Source organism: Corvus kubaryi, unplaced genomic scaffold (assembly GCF_017639235.1).
Source record: "Corvus kubaryi isolate FWS band 111438036 unplaced genomic scaffold, C.kubaryi_AGA036_p1.0 74, whole genome shotgun sequence".
Lineage (NCBI taxonomy): Eukaryota > Metazoa > Chordata > Aves > Passeriformes > Corvidae > Corvus > Corvus kubaryi.
Genome location: NW_024582061.1, coordinates 9,778,390 through 9,803,487, shown reverse-complemented (window position 1 = coordinate 9,803,487; position 25,098 = coordinate 9,778,390). Strand labels below are relative to the sequence as shown.

Sequence of the window (25,098 nt, the reverse complement as noted above, 5' to 3'; positions counted from 1 at the left end):
ACCCTGCTGGTGACTCTGACGAAGAGGAAGGGAAAAAAGCAAAGGCAAGGAAAAATGGTGAAAACAGCCATTGTGGTTGTTAGCATTAGGTAATGCTAATCTTTGCCTGTATAAACTGTTACTGGGCACTAATGAAAGAAGACTGGTGCTTCACAGCAAATCGGAATTCAAAATCTGCCAGGGGATCTTTTGATATATTACTGGTAATCAGGACATAGGAGACTCTGGTGGTCTTGTTGGTATGGGTCATTGCTCCTTTGGTAAAAGCAGCACTTCAAGCTTGTTGGCTGTTGTCCCTTTTAGGAGCCAAGACCAGTGAGGAGCTCCTTTTCCTCCAGTGAGTGCTCCACCTCTGTCTGAAGAGACACACAAGATTGCTGAAGTAAGTGATCTTTTTTTCACTTTTTAAAGTGAAATTGTGGGAGCCATTTTATTGTCTAGTTTGCTTCATCCTGAAGCATCACAAGTAGCAGCATCAGTGCAACTGAAGAGGTAGAAATGGGGAAGAAAATAGGTTTGGGGAAGATATAAACTTACCTGTCTTTGTTACTCAAAGCATTTCTAAGTTATATTCAGTACTGTTACAGCCAGTTTTTTTAAGAACTGTAGTACTTTCCTATTGCTGACAGGGAATGGATTTTTATTTTTTCACACATTTGATTGCTAGACACTACTAGGATGTTTCTGACTACCATTTGTGTTTCTGATAAACATAAGCAACTCAAGTTCTCAGGAGTTTCAAAACTGCATAGGGCAGGGGAAATGTAGAAGAAAAAAGCTGTCGGATTTTATACTTGGAGGAATTTCAGGGAAGCTAATTTAATGGAAGGATTGATATTGTAACTTATAGTAGGCAGGAAACTTCACCAGTCAGAAGAGAAGCTGTACTTTTAAAAAATATTCCTGATCTTGAAGGTAGTGCTGTGCCTTCATGCTGGATATAAATGGTCTCCATAAAATGCAGATATGCCAAAGAGCTCTTCCAGTACTGCTTGTGGAAGATTCCCATGACTGAAATTCAATTAACTTCCTAATTTGCACTTCAGTGAGTATCCTGTACATAGATTGCAAGCTTGTCTCCAATGAGTAGTCATTAGACATTAAGTGATTAGGGAGCAATACTTCTAAAAGGGGATGTCTACAACTACTGGGGATGTAAGACAGTTGTTGAAATGTGCCTTGAAACTTGAAAAGAACTTGGAAATTCTTCAGAGGTTGAAGCATGTTCATGGTTTCTCAGTGTTTCTCTTGTGTCTGTGAAGCATGTGAAATACTGAGGCCTGGAAAATAGGCCCTGAGCTGAAGTTGACTCTCAATGAGCCTTCCAACCAAACATTGTATAATGGTATTCTCTTATTAGCGAAAGATGCGTGATCATTAGTGAAACATGTAGTGTGATAGGAACATATTTCTTTGTGTTCAGAGGCCCTTCAGGGCTGTGAAATCAGATATCTGGCCTTGTTTGGAGGTACATGGTCAAAGCCAGCTGCCTTGGTTCCTCCTTGGGCCCTGGCCAGGCTTTGTGTGGAACCCAAGAGGACAATTGTTACAAATGGAGAGGGGAGTTGTAAACAATTTTCTGCCTCTGCCCAGGCCTCTGGCAGTAGACAGTAACTTTACTGAGGCGGCCAGCACCCCAAAACCCACTCTGGTTGCAGGTTCTTCATAGTGACCGATCAGGCCTATTACAACATGGATTATTTATTGAATAGCCCAAGAAAAACAGACATAAGACTTTAACCAGACCTCTTACTACACAGGATAAACAAAGAAACACTACTAGTAGATAACATACAGTGCACGGTTAAAGTACCCAGTTTTACAGCTAGCAAAGACATAGTAAGAGATTAGAATGCAGTGTATCTTACCAACCAGTTCCTCATGGGGCATACATCAAATCCTTCCTCTCAGTTTCTGGAAAAGTATCTATGAAGATGCGTCCAAGTGTCATAAGAGAAGTCCTACACGTTTCCAGGGAGTGTGTAAGAGGCTTTTATCTCCGTAATAATTTGTGTGGCTTTTATAGTTGTAAAGAGCAGTGTCTTTAGGTCAATAGTGTTTACTTTTTTTATCTCCTCGCACATCTGCTCTCCAGACCACCAAGATGTTGATTCTTAGTCAGAGGATCTCAGCCCTCTTGGCGCCAGAGATGACTCCTTGCTGGGCCTTTGACCTGGCCTGGGTTATCTCTTCCATGTACACCAGCCATCTGTGATAGAGATGGGGGGAACATGTCCTGCCACAACAATGAAACCAGGTGTTCCTGCACTAGAAGGTATGGAAGCTTGTTTATTCAACAACATAAAATCTGGACCCTCTCACAGCAAAGATGGAGACCTCACCAGTGGGTGGACGCACCTGAAGAATTTCCCAGTTACCAGGAGTGGCTCTCCAGTCCTTCGCTGTGACTGGAGCTCCCCAGCTGAAGTGCAGATCTGGATGATGATAAAATATTACGATCACTGGTGATGTACCTTCATTAATCACTATAGGCAACCTGCTGTAGTAATGATTAGGTGCATTGCTTAGCTTATCCTTTTGTAATCATTTGCTGTTTTGAGCTATAGTAAATTACACTTACTCCTTCAAGTTGTTGTCTGTGTCTTTTGTGCTGACCATGTCAACTGGCAGAACAGTGTGATGGTAAATACAAATTTGCAGCTGAAGCATAAGGGGTATAGGTATTTTCTAAAAAATGTCGTTCCATCCAAGAAAAGGCAGCTTCATCTTTAGCTGACCCTCACCCATCGTGGTAATACTCACAACTAGAAAAGCATGAGCTAGAGATGATACTTAGAGATACGTGTTTCAATTATATACATGAACTTTGTTACAGAAGCAAGGATATTCCTGTATAAAGGAGTCTGATGCTACTAGTAGAAAAGCTTTCATCTGTAGGATTCTGAATAGAATGTCAATTTGTCTGATGAATCCAGTCCCTGTTATTAATGCATTTTCCCTGCAAATCTTTTCTGTTAAAAATTGCTTTCTCAGGCTTACAGCTATTACTCAAAAGTGAACATTTTTTTTTTCCTCTGAGGAGTGTAAGCAGTGAATGCGTGGTTGAAACAGTCAAACAATACAATCTTGAAGATTTCATTTTGTTCTGAACAGTGACATCGCTTTTGCTGGTGCTGTTGCTTGGTATCATGGAGAACTAGAATGTTAAAATTCCTTGTGAAGCATGGCTCCTCCAAATGCCAGGAGTTCATAGTGTTTGCAGAAGATTCACTTCTACCTTTCAGAATAACCTCTTGGAGCTCAGTTTCGATGCTGCTTATGACAAATTCAGATTTTTCTGTATCTAGTGCTTCTGGTTGTTGGTATGTGGAATGGTGTTTATCTGTATTAGCTCATTTATGGTGAGAAGAATGACTTCTTTATTCTTGACCCGTTGACCATGACCACATTTCCCATGACACTTGTGGCAGTGTTGCTGGGTACAATTATTAGCTGTAGGACAGTGGATTGGGACCATTGCCAGATACCATGGAATGCTTTTTCCTTGATTTTTGATTTTTGTACCATCCCTGAATAAGTCTTAAAATGGAATTACATAATTGTAATTTCTCAACTGCAGAATTTCCAGATTCCCTCCAAGATTTAAGGCACATTCAGAGATTGAGGCTTGTTTCATTGTTTTTCTACATTTGTTTTGCCGATGGGCAGGGCGAGAAAAGACACAGGCACCAACTATAAAGGAGCGAGTGTAATTTACTATAATATGAAACTGCAAAGAATTGCAAAAGGATAAGATAAGCAAAGGATAAGCGTCAGCTGGGGGAAGCCACTGTCACAGCAAAGGACTGGAGAACCACTTCTGGTAACTGGGAAATCCTGCAGGTGTTTCCACCCGCAGGAAATGAGGCTTCCGACTTAGCGGTGAGAGGGTCCCATTTTTATTCTGTTGAATAAACAAGCTACCATAACTTCTAGTGCAGGAACATCTGGTTTCTTTCTCCTACTGGATTTCTTCCAAAGCATGGCTAAGGCTCAAGGAGGAACCAAGGGAGTTGTCTTTGATCCTATACTCCAAAACAAGGCTAGATTTGGCCTTGCCTGGTTTCTAAATACTGAAACCATGTTTTTCCAATGAGTGGATACATGTATCAAATTGTTAATTATTTGGTAATGAGCAGATACCTATAATATTTGGTTGGAAAGTTCATCTAGAAGTCAACTTTCGCCCAAGGTCTGTTGTTCAGGCCTTAGTACTTCATCATTTTGCTGGTGGTACCGTGAAGTGTGATAAGTAGAAATCTGCAGCTGTAGTCCTGCATCAAACATCTTTATTGAAACCAAATTTCAAATTTTTCTAACATAAATACTGAAATTGGAAAACTTGTGAGTGCAGCAAGTATAAGTGGGGGTGAAACTGTATAAGTGGGGGTGAAACAGCTTGAACTTTGCCCTACTTGCAAAAATCACCGGTGATGGAGGGAGCGTGGTCATGTTGCTTTTCGTGTTGAAGAATGCTGATATCAGCCTGACTGAAACACCTCAAAATTAAACAATATGAGGAAGTGAAGAAACTGGTGTTTCCTGACAGGAACTGGCACTGGCAGGGATGTGGGAGACAGATGTTTCCTGATAAAAGGAACCAATGAGTGGTAGTGCTAATCATATATTTTAAATGCCCTTGTTAAATTTGATACAGTTGATGATTGCCCATACCTCTGATCTGTCCAGGTCTCTCTGAAGGGTCTCCCTGCCTTCAAGTGAGTCAACAGCTCCTTTTACTTTAGTGTCTTAGACAAACTTACTTAGTATTCCTTTGAGTCCTGCATCCAGGTCGTTAATGAAAATGTTGAAGAGCACAGGGCTGAGGATGCAGCCCTGTGGAACCCCAGTAGGTGATGGGTCACCAGTCTGATGTCACCCAGGTCACTACAATGCTTTGTGCCTGACCCGTGAGCCAGCAGCTCACCCATCACATGATGTGTTTATCCAGCTGTGTGCTGGACATTTTGCCTGAAGGACACTGTAAGAGACAGTATTGAAAGCTTTACTGAAGTCCAAAAAGATTTGTGTGCTGGCTTTCCTAGATCAACTAGGTGGGTTACCCTGTTGTAGAAGGAAATCAGGTGTGACAAGCTGGCTTTCCCCTCATGAAGCTGTGCTGGCTGGGACTGGTGACTGTTGTCCTCCAAGTGTTCTTCAGTATCTCCCAGAAAAATGTTTTCCATGATTTTACCAGACACTGAAGTGATGCTGATAGGCCTCTACTTTCCAGGGTCCTTCTTCTTGCCCTTCTTGAAAATTGGGACAACGTTCGCTAGCTTCCAGTCAGCTGGGACTTCTCTGGATTCCCAAGATCACTCAAAAACCATCAAGAGAGACTTTGCAATGACACCAGCAGCTCTTTGAGGATTATTGGATTAATCCCATCGCGATTTGTCAGAAGTTGATAGGTAAAAGGGGGAAAAACACTGTTGGAAATGGCGGAATGGGAATCTGCAAAGTGAAGTGACTACTAATCTTCATATGCTTAAGGTTAATGTAAATACACTGTGATTGACTGGCAATCTGAGATTTTGGTAATTTCCGACAAATAATCCCCTATTTCGCTTCTAAGAATTTTGGGGCAAGAAAGCTCAGGTGTGCTGGTGCTGTTGTGGCATCTAAAATACAGTTATAAAGAGAGGAAAATGAGAATTATGGGTGTTTATGTACTCTTTTCTTTGGGCATATTTAGTTGATTCAGGCCGTCTTTCTTTGACACTGTAAGTCAAACATGCTGAATTAGATTTAAATGCTTTAGGTGAAATGAGACATGCTGCTGCAAGTCCAGAAGCAGAAACAGGAGAGCAAAGTGTTGCTGGCCTGCAGCTGACCTTTAGTCCTTTCAGTTCTTGGAATCTTCTGTTTGCTGAACTACGTTCTGGAGAGGTACAAAGTAGCTGTGATCACAGTGGCTGGCATTGAAATATGTGTGTTTATAGAGTTTTGGTTCTATTAAAGGGAGCTTTTAGCAATGAGTAAGAATATTTTAGAGCTATTGTGAGTGCCTCCGTTACACTTGTTGCGGAGGAGATTTAGACCACTTAGGGAACCACTGGCACCGGTAGCTGGAAACGTGCTTTTACTGAGGTAAAATGATGTAAAAGTGAGGCTTAAGAAAGTGCCCTTGCAAGGTTTTACAATGATAGTAATAATTCAAAAGTATTCATACATTATCATAATGCCCTATGATACAAAGTTATGCACGATACCAGTCACCAAAGATCTGCAGTTGGTACGGGGTCTTTCAGCCTCAAGGAGTAACTTGGAGGTGATGCAACGCAAGGGGAGGTTACAACCCTGCAGCTGGCTGCTTAGCAGGGAGAGATCAAAAAAGGCTCCCTTGGGCTTTCATATTTGTGGGATGAAGTGGTTGGCTCGTAGTCAAATTGAATGCCATGGAAAAGGTAGGCATAAGATTCCTTGCACTCCCAACTTCATTTGTTCCTTACTAATTAGTCCTGGAAGAACTACCTGCTATTCATGTCTTATTCGCATGACTGGTGTTCCGGTTTCCCAGCTCTTACACATCAAAACTCTCTGTGTCACCCTGTTCCTGTGTGGGTTTTCAAAGAACAGGTTGGAACTAGAGAAATTCTTGACCTGGTCATGGCCTAGGCTTTTACTTCCTTGTGAGCCTAAGCCAACCTCAATAATTTGGTCTGGGAGTTGAGCTCATCCCTATGACTACAGTCAATCCACTTTATTGATCCAAAGAGTGGTAGTACAGTTACCTCTTTGCCTCTGTCATCAGTGTGTGTTGTATTGCACATAAGTGGTGAAGGTACAGTTATTTGATGAGTTGCTTAGCTTAAGGTTTATAATTAATGCTTGTTATGTACCATTGCACAAACAGATACTGATTTAGGAGAAGGGTTGGAAGTGTTGTTGGCTCATATTCTAATCCCAGGTGCAATGTGTGCAGAGCAAGGAATAGAGAGGGTGGCCTAGCTGACCTGGACCTTATCATGACAAAAGTTTAGAGCCTAGGAGACTTAATATTTGCATTTGGAGGAGGGAATAGATTGGGTAAAGAAAACAGACTGCAAGACACTTTCAGAAATACCTTTGGTACTGGCATACAAAAAGACTCCTTTAAAATAACCCCAACACTTTACATTCTGGGCAGGACCCTGGCATTTACCAGGGAGAGAAAAAGTTCCTGGTGTTCTTTGAGGGCTGAAATTTGGGATTGTATCTTGTGTATCATTCCCATATGTATGTGCTAGGAAAGTCAGCAATATCCTGGTGATGAGAGACACATCAAGAGTGGGAGAAATTTTAGCTAATACTGCTCAAGCTATCTTAGCATCAATGGTAGGACTATAGCCATAGCCTGGAGGTAGATGAGTAAAGGTATAATTAATGCCATTCCAAGTACAAGCAAAGTGAGTTTGGTAGGCCTAGTGGGTTGGACACTGAAGGAATGTCTTTAATGTCTAACCTGACTATGCACAGGTAAGAGGAAAGGTAAATGGCATTGATTGTTTTGGCAGCTTTTGAGACTGCAGTATGAGGCAGAGAGGGGGCAAAATTTATGCCTAGGTAGCCATCACAGGCAGAATGGAAGCTTCACACAAGGTTTATCAGGGTGACCTTTCTGATGAGTCACAGGGTGCAGAAAGGATCCCGTTGCTTTCTAAACTCAGAGAGGAGTCTGAGTGTAGCTGGATGTGGTTCTAGCCCCAGGCTGAGTCAAAGGTTTATGTCTAAAGAATTATACAGGTGTAGTTGAATCTTTATACAACTTCATCCCACAGGATAAAGGAAGGCAGACCAATATGGAAAAAAAATGATTTATTTTTATAGTGTTAATAGTGATGAAAATATTGATCATAATACTGGTTAGACTAAAGGACCTTAATCAGAATTAGATGCTATGCAGTTCAGATAGTTAACTATAATTACAGTGACAATTTTAAAGCTGGCAAAATAATTAAATACAGATTGATGTTGCTCACTCATACCATGTCTTTGGGCATATCTCTTTAACTCAGCTTCAAGAAATAACCTTGAAGGTGTCTCCATTCAAAGGAGGAATCTCCACCCACAATTCTAGAAGGGAGTATGTTAAGAGTGTTGGAAGCATAAAACAGTGAAGAAAATAGCAAAGCTCAGTATGAGGTGGAGCCCACACATCAGAGCATCAGTGATCAGAGCAGACATGGGAACCTGATGGAGGTTTGTGTTGCCATGGCATCGGGGAGGAATGTAAAGTGGGAAAGGAGCAGTGCAGTCTCAATACCAGGAAATGTTTTGTACAATTGCTACCAGGTATACCTCCTACCAAGAAATACTGCATACAACACAACCACAAAGAACAGAAAATTTGACCACCCACAGCACTTTGGACAATAATGGCTGATAAGGTATGAAAGGACCCTGATTTTGTGTTTAGCTGGGGGATGACAATTTGAAATGAAAATTTTAGGGACTCATCTTCCTCGCCTTCTGCAGAAAGGGCACCTTTTGGTAAGACTTGTGTCCTCGGCTATGCTGAGTGTTTTGACGTGATTGCCACTGTATTGTTAGGGCTGCTCTGCAGTTTATGCAGATACCACTGGCAATCCAAAAGAGCCATGTATGTTGCATTTAATAAACCACAGTATTTGTGAATCTGACTCGTTCTTTTGAATGCAACTGGACTTACAGTTAATAGACTGTTGGAACACCTAGTGCCAGGCCCTTAGTTATGTTTTCGTAACAGGTTCCTGCTGTTAAAAATTGGGACTGGGCTTTTATAGTGATTGACTTGTCAGTCAGATGTTCCTGGCCAGCTGTTTCCACTCAGTAGCCTTAAGCTCAGCAGTGTCAGGTAAATTACCAGTATTATCACTTCTTGTTTGCCTTATCAGGAGCTTTGTTACATCCTCACCTGTGCCCGTTTCTGCCAAGAAACATTGTTCTTCACCTCCTCAGAGTGTTTAACTTTGGGACTATTGGATGAGGCTGGTCTCAGCATTGTTCTACACCAAGTAGAAGCAGCATGATCCCCCTTCTCCATCCATCACTGATAACTTTTACAGTCAGGGTATTGTTTGAGCTGCTTTACCCCCACGGAGGCAGCGTGTCCTGCTCCAGTAGCCCTGGTCAGATGCCAGGAGCCATTGGACTTGTGAGCTGACTGGCTGGGGCTGTGAAAAGGGGAAGTGGGTGCAAGTGAACACTCAATGTTTTTTCAGTTCTCTGAAAAATTGATGAATTTTGGGGCTTGCAGGATCACAGGGTGTTAACAGCATGGGTCACTGGAGGTAGGGGAGGTGCTTCTCAGAGTCCCTAAAGTAGGGGGAGTTTGATTCAGAAGTACCAGGAAATTGTACCATCCCTGGAGCATTATGGAGGGTCTGGTCTGTGAGTGGTTCTGTCTGTGGAAGTAAAAAAGCTAATGCCTTGTAGGCCTTGGTAGGCCTTTCTGGTTAGAAATATCTGCAGTGTTGCCTAATGGCCTCACTGAGTAAGAGTGGCTGAATTACTGGAGTGAAATACTTGTAAAAGGATGTACTGTCTGGAGCTTATCTTACGTAACCTGTATGTTACCATTCTTTCTGGTAACTTACTGCATCTTGCTTATCTGACATGTAGTCCTGTGAAAAACAAGGCATGTAACCCAGAGGTATATAAATATAAACTCTATCACTGCCCCAGCTGGGCAAGGTTCAACTCAGCAGAAGCTGTTATTTGGCTGCTCTTGGTGGTGCACAGCTCTGCAGCTACATGCAGTGATAAACTGCTGCTGTGCAGACCTGACTAGAATTGTGTAAGAGCAACTCCACAGTGGAGGTTAGAACCTCCCAAAAACTGCAGCTCAGCAGGCTGGCTGGCTCTTGGGGAAGTCACACTTGACTGACCTTGAGAAGGGCTGAAGGGGCTCCTGTAACTCGTGGACTGCTGCAGAGGGTGAGAGAAGTGGTCCCCTCCATTGTGATCAACTGCAGGCAGAATTTTGACTGCCCATGAGGACACACGGATGATGATACCATTGATGATGGCATGCATCTCTAGATGGGAAGTCTCTGTAAGGTGTGCTCTCCATGGCACCTGAGAAGGATTATCAGGTTCTGTCTGGGATGCTGATTTTATGTCTGATAAGTCTGGGTAACCAAGGGCTGGGGGGTTTCCAGTTAAAGAAGTGGTGGGAGGGGCACTAGGGCCCTTGCTAATGCTCTGGTGGGAAAAGGTGCAACATGGAGGCTTGTTGGCAAAAGCCAGTAAAACAAGTGTTGGGACTCTGTGGGCTGCCTGGTTGGAATACCCGGGGCTAAACAGGCTTTCAAAGTTCCTTTGGTCAGGACTCTTTAGCACAGGCCTAGGGGGGGTTTTAACTACCTTGACACAAGGGGTTTGGTGGTAACTATGTCTGCATCCTGACAGAGTAGGCAGGATGACAGAATGAGCATAGCACTGGCTTTACAAATAGCTGGGGCTGTGTGGTGCTGGGCACTGTGCCTGCTGATGTTAATGGGCTCCGAGTGGGCCAGGACTCTTTCGCTAGTGGGTGCTGCTGGGCCGCAGATGGATGACAAACTCACAGGACTTCATCTGGCTCACAGAGGCTACATCTATAGAATGATTGATAACCAGCCTACCTGTGCTTAATCCCAAATTTGTGGGACTGCCCCATGAAATAGTCAGGGGACCTTGGTCATCTCAAGGCCTTTATCTTTGAGTATATGCTAGTGATAACTGAAATACAGCCTGTGTTTTCCGATGGAGTTTGTAGTTAGATTCCAGACCCTACAGGAGGGCCCAGGCTTCTGATTCTGAAATTCAAGGGCTCTCTGCCTGTCATGTGACATGTTTGCAATTCAGGTTAAATAGCACACAGTAATAGATTAGTGAGAGTGATCACCTGATTTGGCTAGGGTTTATGCCTGTGAAAAAGCACACAGAGACACAGTCATGATGCCTCCATTGACGTAATACTCAGTTTAATAGTTCGGTCTGATTCATAAGCCCAGTTGGGCTTCAAGGAGGGAGGAATATGAAATATGATTGTCTGAAATTGAACTGGACCAAGTATTTCTGTCCTGATCGTCTTGATGAATTTTTGTTTCAGAAACTCACTTTCAGTCAGCTTCCAGCCACCTGTCAAGCTTTTCCTGGGCAGATACTGCCATTGCAGGGACCCTGTGGCCCTCTGATTTCTCCACAGTCACCTCAAGGCTTCTAACACAGACAGTGGCAAGAATTGTAGAGTTGTGTCTATTCCAGCCTAAGTGTCCAGACACTTGTTCAGACAATTCAGACACTTGTTGTTTGTAGGGAGATAACTTGGGTTTCACCTTCATTCAGATAGTGGTCAGCATTTCTAAGACCATGAGCTAACACAAATAGGCAGGGTAACTTTCCCTTCACTCTTTTATCTTTCTGACTTTTTCTATTCAAAGAAGGGAACAAGTAGTCTCCTCCATAAGAGCATCTGGCACCCACAGGCAAAGCAAGGCGCCAAAACAATCAGTTTAGGCACCTGCTGCAAGGCTCAGGCCAGTCGTGATGCCATGTACTGCATCCCTCCTTTGACACCGGAATGGAGGGACTTGATGCAGCCCGGGAGAGTTAGATTTGGAATATAGTAACACACACCAGACCAACAGCTTTAGGGATAAACAGTTTATCTTAAAACAGCAGATGACTGACTCTAGGGGGTAGTACTGTATGGTTTCTCTTACAGTAATGATTTACCAAAATATGGGTGTGGATCTAATATCGACACCCAACTGAGACAGACAAAGACTCTCTAACAGTTTAGAGTTAGAAAGTGTATGTTTATTCCAGCACTGGGCAGCTGTGTGGAATGGCTCCCTAATACGCAGTGCAAAGTTACAAGCCAATACAGTCTATTTATCTACAAAAGTTATGAATATCCAAAATACAGAGGTATATTTATAACATTGATACCTCCCATTCTCCGCTTCATGTGGTAATTAGCTTCAATGTCATTAAGCATGCGTGGTATGTTCTCTGAATTGGGTCGGTGGTCTTTTTATTTGGGGAGTGGTCTTGGGGGATGAAGTAAACCCTATCTTCCTTGTTTTGACCTTTCTACTTGTTTGGTTTTTGACAATACAAATTACTCCTTGGGGACGTCCAGTTCCCCTCTCTTCGTGACTTCTGAATAGGTTCCCAGATGGAAAAATTAGTAATTGTCTTCATTTCTTTAGATCTATTTATCAGTGTTTCTGTTTCTCATTATAAGCACAGCTAAGCAAATATAAGAATGACAAGTAATCAGTTACTTACAGCTTAAGAGCATATTTCAGGTCCGGCTCTTATTAACTCTTAACTAATCCCAGCCTGGCTTACCTGTCTATCTATTTTAACTAATTTCCACAAAACTAATCTTTAGCTAAAGTCTTAATGTTTCTTTTAAAATCTATGTTTCAGTAATTCCTGTAACACACAAATCACGGCTTATAAGAATTTCAGGGTACATCCATTACAATCTCCACACCTGGTCCTTTTGGGCCAGGTTATAGGGTTTAACATTGCAATGAACCCCCTCCCTTTGTCTCCAGCCTGGCTGCAACAAGGGGTTCCTAATTTTTTTTGTCTTGATGGTGACAATAATTGGATTTTACTCTTGGTGAAGTTGTGTGCTGCATGGAGTCAAAGTTCCTGCTCTAGCAAGGATTTTGCAGTTACTAGTGGTTGGCATCTTAGTCTTGTTTGCCTCTTTTACAGTTATGTTCCCAGAAAATGTAAATGTCTTTTGTTTCCTCAGCATTTGTCTAATTCAAGAATGTGATTGTTTTATCCCTAATCATTTTTCAGGAAATACCTAGTGTACCATTAGCAGCCTGAAAGGTTCACCGTGGATGCAAAAGCCTGTTTTCTTCTCTAAGATTCCTGCATCACTGTAAGTATTGCCTTAACACTGCTGTTGATGCTTTTTACGAATTTCATGTGCAACTTTGTTTTCCTGTTTTCTTTTGTTATTGGTGTCTTATGAGAGCAGAGAAGGTAAAAGAGTGAAGAAAGAGCTGTCTTTGAATCTTGAAAATAACACCCAGAAAATTGTAACACTGGGTCTCTTATTTTTTATAGGCTAGATATGAGAGATACTTCTGATTCTCAAATTTGTAATCAAGAGTCTTAAAATCTAAAAGAGCCCACGAAGGAAAGTCAGGAGCCTTGGGTGATCTGGGAGAAATGGCACGAAACATTTTCTTGAGAAACTGTCTAACACCCTGCACAAAGCAAGGTGTTTCTTCTGTCCTATCTGAGTTTGACCATACTGAGAGGAGCTTGTCGAGATGCAGACAAGCATTCATTCTTGTGGGTTGGCATGGGGGTTTTTGTGCTTTTTGTGCATTTTTGAAGTCTGAAATAGTGTTTGGCTTTGAAGGCATTGTCTCTGACAGCTTTACAGAGTAACATGCTCACCCAGTTGGGTTTGCTGGTAATCCATGTGCATTCTGGAATATAACACATGAAGACTTGGAGATATGTGACTTCGTCACCTCCTGAAGGTGTACGTACTGCAGTAGCAGAAGTGTTGCTGTCATCTCTGTGCTTCGTGCCTTCTCCCAGCTGAGTAAGTTAATGCTACCTACAGAATTAGGTAGCAGCTCACTAGAGGCACAGTCATATTTCTCAAAATTAAACTAGTGGGCCACATTATTATGAGAGATTTTTACTAAACACAAAGTATTTTTTCATTTCTTCTGTTGTAGTTGAGGGTATAGTTGAAATTGAGTCTTACTGTCTGAAAACCCTGGCCTGTATTTTATTCTTTAGGTGTTTCTTATGTTCATCTCTTAATTATTGTTTATTGTGTCATGTTATACACATACCTTGGGAGTTCTTTCCATTGTTTTTGGGTGAAGAAGGTAAATATAGCAATCTATTGTTAACTTAAAAGGTTGAATGATAATAGCATTAGCAGAATAATGTGAAGATTTTGTTAGTCATTAGATAGTCAATAGAATTGTTAGTTGCTTCTCTTTTTATACTTTAACTGTGTTCTGGGAAACAATTTATGCAACTTGACATTGACAGCATTCATGTCCATTAGGGTTGTGCTAATGGGGTTGCTCTCCTACCTAGCAATTATAGTTCAACAGTTCTGTTCATGATGCATTTTAAATCACTTCTTAGTAAGCGACATAGGTCTTGGTCAAAAGGTTGTAATTTTTGTAAAATTTTTTTTTTTTTTAGCATTTTGGTTTTGCCTGAAGAAAAAGAAAACAAGAAAATATGGACTGGAATGTAAGGCCAGTCCAGAATGCTGATGCAAATACAAATATGCAAAACAAAGGAGCATGTTTCACTCAGTTACTTTCTAATGGACATGCCTTTCCTCAGACAAATGCCAGCTCCTCTAAAAATGCATGCACTTATGCTGAAAGCAACCAAATCGTGTATGTGCCAACTGTCAATGTTGCCTTCCCTGCTGTAAATGGTGAAGGATTCAAAACTTCAGATCAAACCTCACCAGGAGCATCTGTAACCGGTAATAATTTTTTTATGTCAAAGTACTCAGTTACACAACATTCACAGATGTACGTGACAGCTCCGAAACCTCCCATTCAGAATTCACCTTTGCGGGCACAGATGACTCCGACTTCTTGGCCAGTCTCTAATCCCTACAGTTATCCCTGTAGAAATTTACCTCCCCTGTCCTCTCAAATGAACGCAGGGAACAACGTAAGGAATGTCCTTGGGGAGCCTCAGTATGGCACTACCAACACTTACACTGTGCAGCCAGAAATGCTGCAGCATAATTCTGTGAGACTTGCCTCACTACATCAAGGTGGCATTCATCCCCAGAATAATTCTCTTCCTCTTGGTACTTCCGGGCAACATGTCCAACCCCAAATATTTAATTCCAATACTCAGTGTAAAGTTTTGTACTCAGTGAATCAAAATACTGGAACAAATGTACAGCTGCCACAATTTCAACCAAGTCAGATGGGATCAGAAGCTCCTAGAGGATGTTCTGCACCATCTTTGTTGCCTGCCAACTGTGTTTCAAGACCCGCAGCACAATCTTCAATGGGTGTACCACAGGAAGTGCAAAATGTACCTAATGGATACATTGGCCAGCAGAGGTGCCCACAGGATGCAAAAAATGCTCCTGGGTTTAACAGTATCCAGCAACACTGTCAGAAGCAGCAATCTGGAGAAGTCAGTCAGTCAATCAGGAATGTCTGTAATCCAAGTGGAAATGTGACAGCAAATAGGTCTTTTAATGAAAGCTCTGTGCCATCCCCTGGCATTCCCAAAGAACTGCTTGATGTTGTGAAAGAAATAGAAGCTCTTTCTTCAAAGCCACTGAGTGATTCTGCTTCAGTTCCAGAGAGCCAGACTAGTAGTTTGATGAATGGGCCTGTTAATGCTCAGATTTCTTCATCAGCAGCAACACATGGAGTAGCAATTACAAAGGAGAGACTGGCTTGGGAAGCTGAAAAGCTGAAATGTCTTAAAAAGAGGGTTGTTCTGCTTGAAAGGGTTCATAATTATAAAAAAAAAATCTATCGTGACAAAAATGCTCTCCCTCCTCCTTATCCATGTCCTCCTGCTAATTGTCTTCCATGTGTGCCCAAACAAAATGTACCATCTTCCCCATCTGAAGCAGTGAGGACAGAGAGGCCCGTGCTCAAGGTTTCACTTGAAGAAAGAAAGGACAAAAATCCAGCCAGTGCTGATAACAGAAGATTGGAGGTGACTCAAAGTAACCCTCCGGTGGAGCAGGGCAGCCTTTCATCAAGCTTCACTCCTGTTCCCTCTCAGAGCAAAGTCCCAGCTCAATTTAATAATCCTGAGAGCACCTTGGAACAAAGGGATGTGTATGCCTTGGCCTCTTCTCAAGGAACTGTGACTTCCTCGAACAATGCTTCATGTTTTACTCAAGCAGGGAGCTCTGTCAAGACTGCATCAAAGAGTGTGCAAATTGGCCCCGAGAACTCATCATTTCTTCAGTTTGTATTGAGCAGCACAAATGTATTGAAAGAGAAGACAGCTGGTGCCACTGCTGATAAAATACTGACGAGTCTCCTGTGCAGTGAAAAACCACTGCTCGATACATCTCTCTCAGGTGGAAGCTTGCTAAAAGACACTAGTGAGAAGAACGTAGAAGGTTTGAAAGGTGGGCAGGCATCTGTGGCTCACACAAACTCTCCTGCATCAGAAACAACAGCATCTGTTGATACTGAATTCCAGAGTGAGGTAGCTCAGAAAAAAACTCCATTTACTGAAAATAGATCCTGTAACCAGAGCAATTGTAGTTGCTCTGTGGAAGAGCTGGCTGCATGCCTGCGCTTGTGGGGGAAGTATCCATCAGAATCTGTAAGTGTGCAAAATAAACAGTCAAATGAAAGCCCCACAGCAAATCAGATTTCACCCTCCAGCCAAAGCACGAAGAAGAGAGGGGAAAAAAATGTTCTGGCTAGCATGGATGAGGCAGTTTTGCCTGTAACAACTACCTCTGTGGCACAAAAACTCGATACATTGAGTTCCAATTTGATAAAAAATTTTGAACCCCAAGTTGCAGTTGTCTCTCCTTTAGTACTTTGTGAACAGAGAACACTAGGTGAGCAGGCAGGCAAGATTCCAACACCTGAAGGTAAAACCTATCCAGTGATTGACCCAGGGAGCATGTGTAGTTTGCAAGAAGAAGGGAAAAATGGTTTAAGTGTGGCAAATACTGCCAAAGGAACAACAGAAAATGCTTGGTCATCACCCAGTGATTATGTTCTGGAACAAAACATGGACTCAGATTTGCAACGGATCAAATTAGATGATGAAAACCACAGGAAAGTTAGTCAGTCTGCACAAGATGCCAGAAAAAATCTGCATATTAGATTACAAAACAAGACTTCTCTTCCTGAATCAGACATAAATTTTTGTAGTCAAAACTCTCAAGGTAAAAGACACCATGAAGACAAGCAAGCTGTGTTAGAGGCAGGAGATACATCCACAGCTGTGCTGGAAAATGAGATGTTTTGTATTTCTAGTGTATGCTCTCTTGTTGAAGGTGATAAATTTTATAATCCACAAATAGCAGGTATCTTCAGGTCAGTCTATGAGACGCATGCATCAGAAGGAAATGCATCTGGTGCAAGGCAAAAGGAACAACATCTGGACTTGCGTAAAACTGAGCTGAGCAATAACACTCCCCAAAGAGAGAGCTTGCTGCTAAAGATGTTGGAAGAATCATCAAGTAATTTGGAGAAGGAAAGTGGCAATCCTCTTAAAGCAGTTTCTACCTCTCTGAACTCTGAACAAAACCTGTCATTCAAGGCATCTTTCAAGCATCCTGAAAATGACTTAGAAAGTCTTGCTAATATAAACCAGAAGTTAGCTCAAAATTCACTAGATTCCTCTATTAGCATAAGTGCTAAAACAAATGCATCTGCTGTTCCAGGAGACCACAGTAAACAAAATTCCATGCCCAATAAAAATAGCACAGAGAAGGAGGTGAACTTTTTTGGAACAGAACCTAGTAAATATCTAAAAGATCAGCTGTTTGATCTAGTGAAAGAGTTTCCATATGGCATTGAAGGTGCTGATATGCTAAAAAAAGAAGCAGCACAAAATCGTTCTGTGGCTGAAGGGATGGAGAATCAATCTCAAAAAGAGGTTAGAATTTGTGACAAGAATACTCATTTGAAGGATCCAGTAAATCAGATTAAAATTGCAGTGTTAAGCTCTGATCAGGTTGAAGAACCTTCTCCTGGACACAACCAGTGTTCCTCTAGTGACAGCAAGAAAGCAGCGAGTCAACAATCAGAAAAGGCTTCAGCTGACAAGGACAACTTTGAAGACAGTGTCCAGCCTAGTCAGAATCTATGTGAGAAGAAAAAAGACCCACAAGAAACTTCTAACCCCAGTGAAAAAAGTGAAGATGGCTCTTCAATGGGTTGTGTATCTGTAGCATGTGAAACACCACATAGTCCCTCTCAATTAGAAACATCTGGTTCAGAGAAAAATGATTGTCAGCTTTCAAAAGCTGAAAGTACTGGCTCTGCGGAGAGAGAAGACAACAACAGTCAGTCTGATGCCTTGAAAAACTGTGCAGTGGGAAGCCTGACAATTTCTGAAAAAATCCCAGACAGTATTAGCAAAAATAAAGATATTTGCAATTACACTTCTGCAGTGAACGAAAAATCTAGGCTGAAGGTAGATAATGAATACAAACTGCCTACAACACAGCAGGAAAATACTGGGCCACTTAATTCCTTTGAAAACCAGGATGTTGATAAATACAAAAGCAGCAGTTGGAAGGAAAACCGGCAAATTGACAAAGGAACCCAATTGTCATATAAAGAATTTCATTGTGACAAAAAAGAGCACCAGACAGCATCACCAGAGTTACCAGAGAAAACTGATCATACACATGCAGACAACATGGCAAAGTTGTCCGGAAAGAAGGAGAGAGTTTTCAAAACTGAGCCGCTTTCGAACGATATAACCACACCAGGTTTGGCCACGGACATTAACCAGTTGGTGAAGTCAGACACTGTTGAAATTAAGCACTCTGAAGTCAGTCAAGGACAAAAAGTTAAAACTTGTGAAGAGAACTCAGCTGAAAGACAAAACAGTAAGAAACAAAAGGAGGTGCTTGGGCAAGATGTAGGAATTAGTATCAAAGAGCAAGTGAAATTACCAGCAGAAAGAAAACATAAAAAATTGAGTAGTTACCAAACTGATGCTGTAAACGTCTCAGATAGTAGCGCTGTAGACTTCAAATCAAGAAACATAAAATATTCTCAGCATAAATCTGTGAAAGCTCATCCTTTGCAGGACCAGCCATATAAACGGAAGATGAAGGAAAATATGGTTGGGAAGAGAGAACTTAAGAAAGTAAAGCTAGAAGAGGAAAGACTGAAACACTCTGAAGCAAAGAGTTCTAAGCAGCTTGCACATAATTGCATGCTAAATGCTGACAAAGCTAAAAAACGGAATGGAGAAAACGGTTGGAAACCAAGGAGTTCCTTAGCAGATTGCTCTGTGCTTAAACTGCAGAGGAAAAGGGCTCGATCTTCTAGCATGTCTAAAAACTACTTTTCTAACAAAGAAAGGCGTCTCGATGGTCAAAACAAAGACAAGTGCTCTGACAAAATGTTTCCTGATAAAAATCTTCTATACCTAAACAGAAGAAATAACAGACTAAAGCTGCATCTTCAAAAGGAACCCAAAAAACACTACCTGAACAGAGTGGCATTTAAACGTACAGCACAGGAGCGCATCTCTCTGACAAAATTAGAGACATCACCTGTCAGACCTGTCTGGCATAGAACCACCAAAGTGCCACAAAACAGCAACTCAAAAAGAGATGTGTCTGTCTCAACAGTTGAGAAATCATGCAAAAGGGAAAAACTTGAGTTCAAGCTGTGTCCAGAGATACTGTTCGGAAATGCAGCCCCTGGCGAAGAAAGCTTAGCTGCAAAGAATTCTCCAGAAAGAGATAAAGTCGTTGTAACAGGTATGATGCTATCTTGGTTATTCATTTGTAAGTAAAAAGTCTGTATTCATTTTTAAATTCATGTTGCACGAAACTACAGACAGTGAAAACCTGGGACTGTAGAGGCTAAAGGCTGAGATATCCTAACTTGTTCTCTGGCAGACCACAGATGTGTGTTAAGCTGAAAAAGAACATGGGACTTTTCCTTTAGTTTTCTCTAAGTCTTAGAAAATGAAATTATAGTACTCTAGAGCATGGCAGTTTCAAATAACTTTGGGGAGAAGGCTTCCTAAAGTACTTGTAGAAGATAGCTTGGCTTGGTTGTAGAAAGTAGATTCCCTTGGCATAGTTACCAAAGGTGATCTGATCTTTAATCGCTGTTCACCTGGTTGTGCTTAAGTCTGGCTGGGCAGAGGAGGGAGTGATCTTTTGTGACATTGAGGGAGACAAGGCTTAGGCCAGATGTATCCTGCACACAGTCCCCATAACCTTTGCCATCTTTGCTTTAAGAATCCCTTTTTCCTTCTCTTCTTCCCTACCCCATTTTTCAACATCTTACATGGTGCATTCTGAAGCATATTTATATCAAATGTTGAATTTGATTTTTCAATAAACCCAAATCTTAAGCTGTATATATCAGCCCTTGGAGTAATTTTCATACCCAAAGGAAATTTCCTTTTGCATGTGCTAGTATATGTGTTAGAATTTGATGCTGAATAGAGGCCAAAACTTGTGATAGAGGAACTCAGAAGCATTTTTTAAATTTTCTTTTTAGGTGTCAAGAGTAAAAAAGAAGATTGGTTAAAATGTGAACCAGTGAAGCAAAAGAAACAGGAAGAGATCTCTACAGGTGAAGTGACTTCTGAGTGTCCCATTTGAAATACAAGTTAAATCCTCTTTGCTTGGTTTTAAATGTTCCTTTACAGTAGTAAACCTTAATAAAGCATTTTAAATTATTATTTACTAGTTCTGCTGATTAAATGGATACTGTAGAATAGACATACAAGTCTCAAAGATTTGTGGAGCTTTTTATTGCTTTATGAATATGTTGTTGGAAATGTTGAAATTTTCCTGTGCTGTTAACTTGGATGTAGCACTGGTAACAGCATTTAAATACAGTTTTAAATTGTATATGAAGACTCTTTCGCACTTTTGAATGTAGGAAGTGATGTAACAGAATCTAGTGAAAGGCTTTAAAAACAGAAAGTGATTTTTAAAAAAAATCTGTCTTTCACAGTACATCGCTGCTGTCCACACATAACACATGTGCTCACAAGTTCCAGGACCTGTGTGTCCCAGTAATCTGGACAACATTATTTGTATGACACCCAGAGGAAAAGTGGGGCCACTATTACATCTTCCTTGTTTCTCTTGATTAGCAATTTGCTTTTTGGATGGTCTTTTATACCCTTTAGGAGTCAAGTGTTACAACAGTGGCAACTTTCATCTCAGGATCTTGTTTGTTCCATCCTTTGTAAATCTTGGGTGAGGTTGCTCCGAGCTGTCCTTGTTTCTTTGCTTTAAGTACCTTTCTAGCTTTAGTCTTGTTTTTCTACTGGTCTGACAGGAAACAAAATGCATGCTGTAGCTTTGTTGCCATCTGCTGCTTAACTTTTGAGCAGAGGGTTTGCATGCTCATACCTGTGCTGTGGTATTGCAAGTAACATATTTTGCAACCTTTGCATCTTCTGTTGCTGTCGCCTGTGTCCTTAGGCTTTGGTGTCTGCCATCTTTTTAGCCCTTCCTCTTGCTTCTCCTCTTACTTTCACAGAGGCACGTTTTCTGTCACATCTTTCTTAATACTCTCCAGAAATCTCTCTTGCGAAGGCACGCAAATAGCCATTGTGTGTGTAAAGATGCACTGGAGATTGTTTTAAATCTGAGGTGCCTGGTGCTTTAGGAAGGAAGTTTGTAGCATCCTTTTTGACACTGGAAGGTCTTAAGTACCACATGCATAAGGAGTATAGTCCTTTGAGACTCTTGCTTTAACGTGCTTGTCTATCTTGCAGCTGAGGACAGTATTCCCCTTGATACAGCTATACAGATCCTGGATGGAGATGGAGAGACTCTTCACGTTCCTGTCAAAGACTCAAAAGAGATGTTTCAGACCTACAGGAAAATGTATCTGGAAAAAAAGATGCAAAAGTCTTGATAGCACTCCTGTATCAAAGGTCTTACTATCACTGAGGAAAAAAAATGCCAACACTAAAGTTTTTTTTCTGTTTACTTCATATTGCTGAATAATTGTAAAAACCCACAGTTTTCTGGTGGGTGTTGAAAACTTCCCTCCCTATTTTCCTCATATTTGTGAATAATGAACGTCTTATTCTGTATTTATTGTGCAAATATGCTTTGGTGCTGTAAATGCTGTTTTAAGTGTATTGTTTCTTTCGGCATATTTGATTTTATTTTTTTTTTTAAGATAGAGGAACTCATTGAATCTTGACCAAAAAATAACAGACTCATTTAAATTGTCATAGCCTGTTTTCTTTCCTGATTCTTGATAACTTCTACTTGTTATACGTTCCATTGCTGGCAGTGGAAAAATATTTCTGCTGCAAAGGGATTGCAGTGGATTCCCAAGCATTACACCTTTATTTCCCTGTTACGATAGTCTGCTTGTTTTGCTCCTAAAAAGACTTTCTGTTTCCGTAGAAACTTAATTTTCTAAACTGGGAATAGAAATACAAACCCCTCAAGTCAAGCATACAGATGAGGGGCATTAATGAAGTATTTATGCTGCTGCCCAGTTTTGTTACGTTTCTTTTTGTGGAGCTTGTATGGACTGAATTCCGAGTTCTTAGTTTGAGCACCGTGCTGCAAACCGTTAGTTTACTGAAGAATTCTCTTGTTTTTCTTTCCCTCTGCTTTCTTTGCACTTGAAAGAAAAGTGCTGTTGTTGAAGTGCAGGGAGTTTGAATTCTCTCGTCTGGATTATGTTGCTCAGTTTAACTAGACTGTAATTAATTTCTTCGTTTATAAAGTGTTAGATTATGTTTGATTACACATTCACTGTGGCGTAACAGTTGTATTTGTCGTTGGGTATCTTTTGTTTAAGTGCCTTTTCACTGTTACTCAAAATTTTAAATCAAATCGTATTTTTACAGAGATTTGGTACTTGATTCTTTCTATCTTATTAAACCTTTATGCTGAAAGAAAAACCTGTAGATACTTCACTGAATGATTTTTATACTTAAAATAAACTTTTGAGGACTATACCTTGTCTTTTTTTTTTTTTTTTTTTTTTTTTTTTTTTTTTTTTTTTTTTTTTTTGTTGTTCTGAAAGTATGAAGTTGTATTTATGGCACTTAGTTAAATAGGCCTTGAAGATACTCCTGTAGATGAAATGCAGCTTTAAAATGAGTGATGGATCTTCCTTGTTAAAAGTAAGTAGATGTGAATTGTTTGTTTTTCCTCTCTGGATGCCAAACTATTAGTCTGTGGGGAATGTTGTCGCTGGAGGATTTTGTAATGATGTCGTCAACTCTGAGAAGGTTTTTCATTTTCTTGGCAGTTTAGTTACCTGTATTACACCGCTTGCATTAAGGAGGGTTTATTGTTGCCTTAAGTGTACCCAGTGCAAACAACACAGAGTTCCTGTCAGGAATTTAGTCTGGGTTTTGTTCTGCACAATGATACATGAAGCTGACATAAATGCTTGAGTGAATTCTTTTCAATAGGAAGTTATTCCATCCATTGACCCATGTTGTTTATGTTCTAAATATTTGGAGAAGTCTTCTCACTGACCTTGAGCATCCAATAAGTGAGAATGCCAGTTTTGAGTCCCACTGGACACAGCTGTGTCTTCTTCCTCTCTTATACCAAGAAGTGAATCTTGGCTCTGTGACAGTGTTTACATGGTGACTTGTGCCTACACTGATTTGGTATGGCTGAGATCTTTGGGATAGGATGGCCATGTGCCTTCTGCTTGGTTCTTGTGTTGGTTGGTTGTTGTACAGTCAAGAGAGCCACGGATGAGGTTCCAGATAAGTGTCAAGAAGAAATACATATATATAATTTGCCACCCATTTTCAAAGACAAGAAGGTGACCCACAAAACTACTGGTCAGCCAGTCTGACCACTTTGGGAATTGTATAGAAGAAGCCTCCTTGTAGCCATGACTACCAAAGTACAGTAAGGAGAAAAAATTGGAACAGTCAGATTGGATTTGCAAAGTAAGATATGTAAATCACACCTGCTCGCTCTGATGGCCTTCTGTGATGAGATGAGAGATTCTGTGGACAAGTGGACTGTACAAAATATTTAACAAGACTCTTGATATGGTTCCTCAGAGTATTCTTGTAGCCTGTTCACCTTAGAGAGAGGTGGTTTGGAGAAGTGACCCATTGCTGTAGGTGGAAAATGAGCTGACCAGCTGGGTTTTGGACAGATACCTTTTGTGATCAGTGGTACAAAGTCCAGCTGGCGTCTGATCACTGCTGCACCCTTCAGCAATTGATACCCGAGCTGTAATTATTCACCGTCTTCATTAATTAATTGGAGAATGGGATATAATGAACTTTTGCAGGTTTGCATGGAGGAATGCAGGTCCTCAGAAACTCAAGGGTAACTTAGTGAAGGAGTCGGGAGGAGAGGGACACTGTGTGTCTCCCAGGAACATTTGCTCCTTCTTGCTTGCTCCAACAGGTAAAAGTAGGGATACTCACAAGAGCTGGTTCCTAATGGTGTGATGAGGCTGTGGCCTGTCCAGCATGTCCCTGTCTTTGGCTTCAGGCAGCAATGCCTGTGTAAAAACAGATCTGCCCCAGAGCCTGATAAGGACCCCCTGCCCTAACCATCCAGTGATGTGATGCTCAAGAAGGTCAGTAGGGTGGAAGGCTGTGTAACAGTGGCCATTGACTTCACATAATTGTCATGACATGTTGTAAATCACACCCGTTGGTTTGCCATGTGTTGCAATCTGGTTTAGACCCAGAAAAGCAAAGCAAGCCAAGTCTCTGAGCATAAACCGGAAAGAACTTAGAAGGTTCAAAATATCCCCAGAAATGCGATTAAAACCAAATGAGGTTAGATGTTGTTGCCAAAAAAATGGATGTATTTTATTTAATAGTAAAAGAGGCAAAGAGAAGGAAAGAGAAAAGAAAGAAATAGAAAAAGAAATGTGCGTGGGGGTTGGGGGGACAGGGAGAGGTGACGGGTTAGGTGGAAGCAGATCACCCATCTGAGGGTCCCAATGACGTGTCCTTGCTCCCCTCCATCTGCTCTGCTGGCGGTGAGGGTCCCTTGTCGCCCCCGTGGCCACGCTGCTACATGCTGCCACACCACACGCTGCCACACCACACGCCCAAGAGTGCAGAATTCCATGGATTAATACACCCTGTGGTCCAGGTGGGAGCGCCCATGTGCCTCTCTTGCAGGGGCCAGCTTGACACACTGTCCCTTGCAACACTGAGGTTCTGTTGCATCATCTCTGGTGCAGGGTCTGGGGACCTTTTGAGGGGGGCCCCTGTGATGGGCCATGTCACCCCTTCTGCTGTGGATAAGCTTCCTCCCTCCTGGTGAGCACCCCTCAGCTGCACAGTTGGAGGATGGGCAGTCACTGCACTTCTGACCAGAGGCTTTTCCAAGATACCCAAAGCCTCTCCTCCCTCCACCCCTTGGTGCGAGGGTCTGTGTGAGCCTGGCAGCTGATAGCCCTGGGGCTGTGGTCCTCATCTTGGAGGTGTTAAGCC

At 41.5% G+C, this 25,098-nt stretch overlaps 1 protein-coding gene across 6 annotated transcripts in view; it reads left to right on the top strand.

The window, feature by feature from the left end:
* RESF1 (retroelement silencing factor 1) overlaps positions 1 to 22,623 on the top strand; it is a 28,757-nt gene extending 6,134 nt beyond the window's left edge. For 4 of the 6 annotated variants that reach the window (XM_042050511.1, XM_042050509.1, XM_042050510.1 and 1 more), the window contains exons 2-7: positions 304 to 382; positions 5,234 to 5,411; positions 12,772 to 12,856; positions 14,158 to 19,426; positions 20,181 to 20,255; positions 21,415 to 22,623. In XM_042050511.1, coding sequence (XP_041906445.1) covers positions 14,197 to 19,426; positions 20,181 to 20,255; positions 21,415 to 21,557 — 5,448 coding nt within the window. In that variant the 5' untranslated portion in view covers positions 304 to 382; positions 5,234 to 5,411; positions 12,772 to 12,856; positions 14,158 to 14,196 and the 3' untranslated portion in view covers positions 21,558 to 22,623. Of the gene's footprint in view, positions 1 to 303; positions 383 to 5,233; positions 5,412 to 12,771; positions 12,857 to 14,157; positions 19,427 to 20,180 lie in introns of all 6 variants that reach the window. The other 2 variants (XM_042050514.1, XM_042050515.1) reach the window with 2 other exon arrangements.
* The last annotated feature ends 2,475 nt before the right edge of the window (positions 22,624 to 25,098 follow it).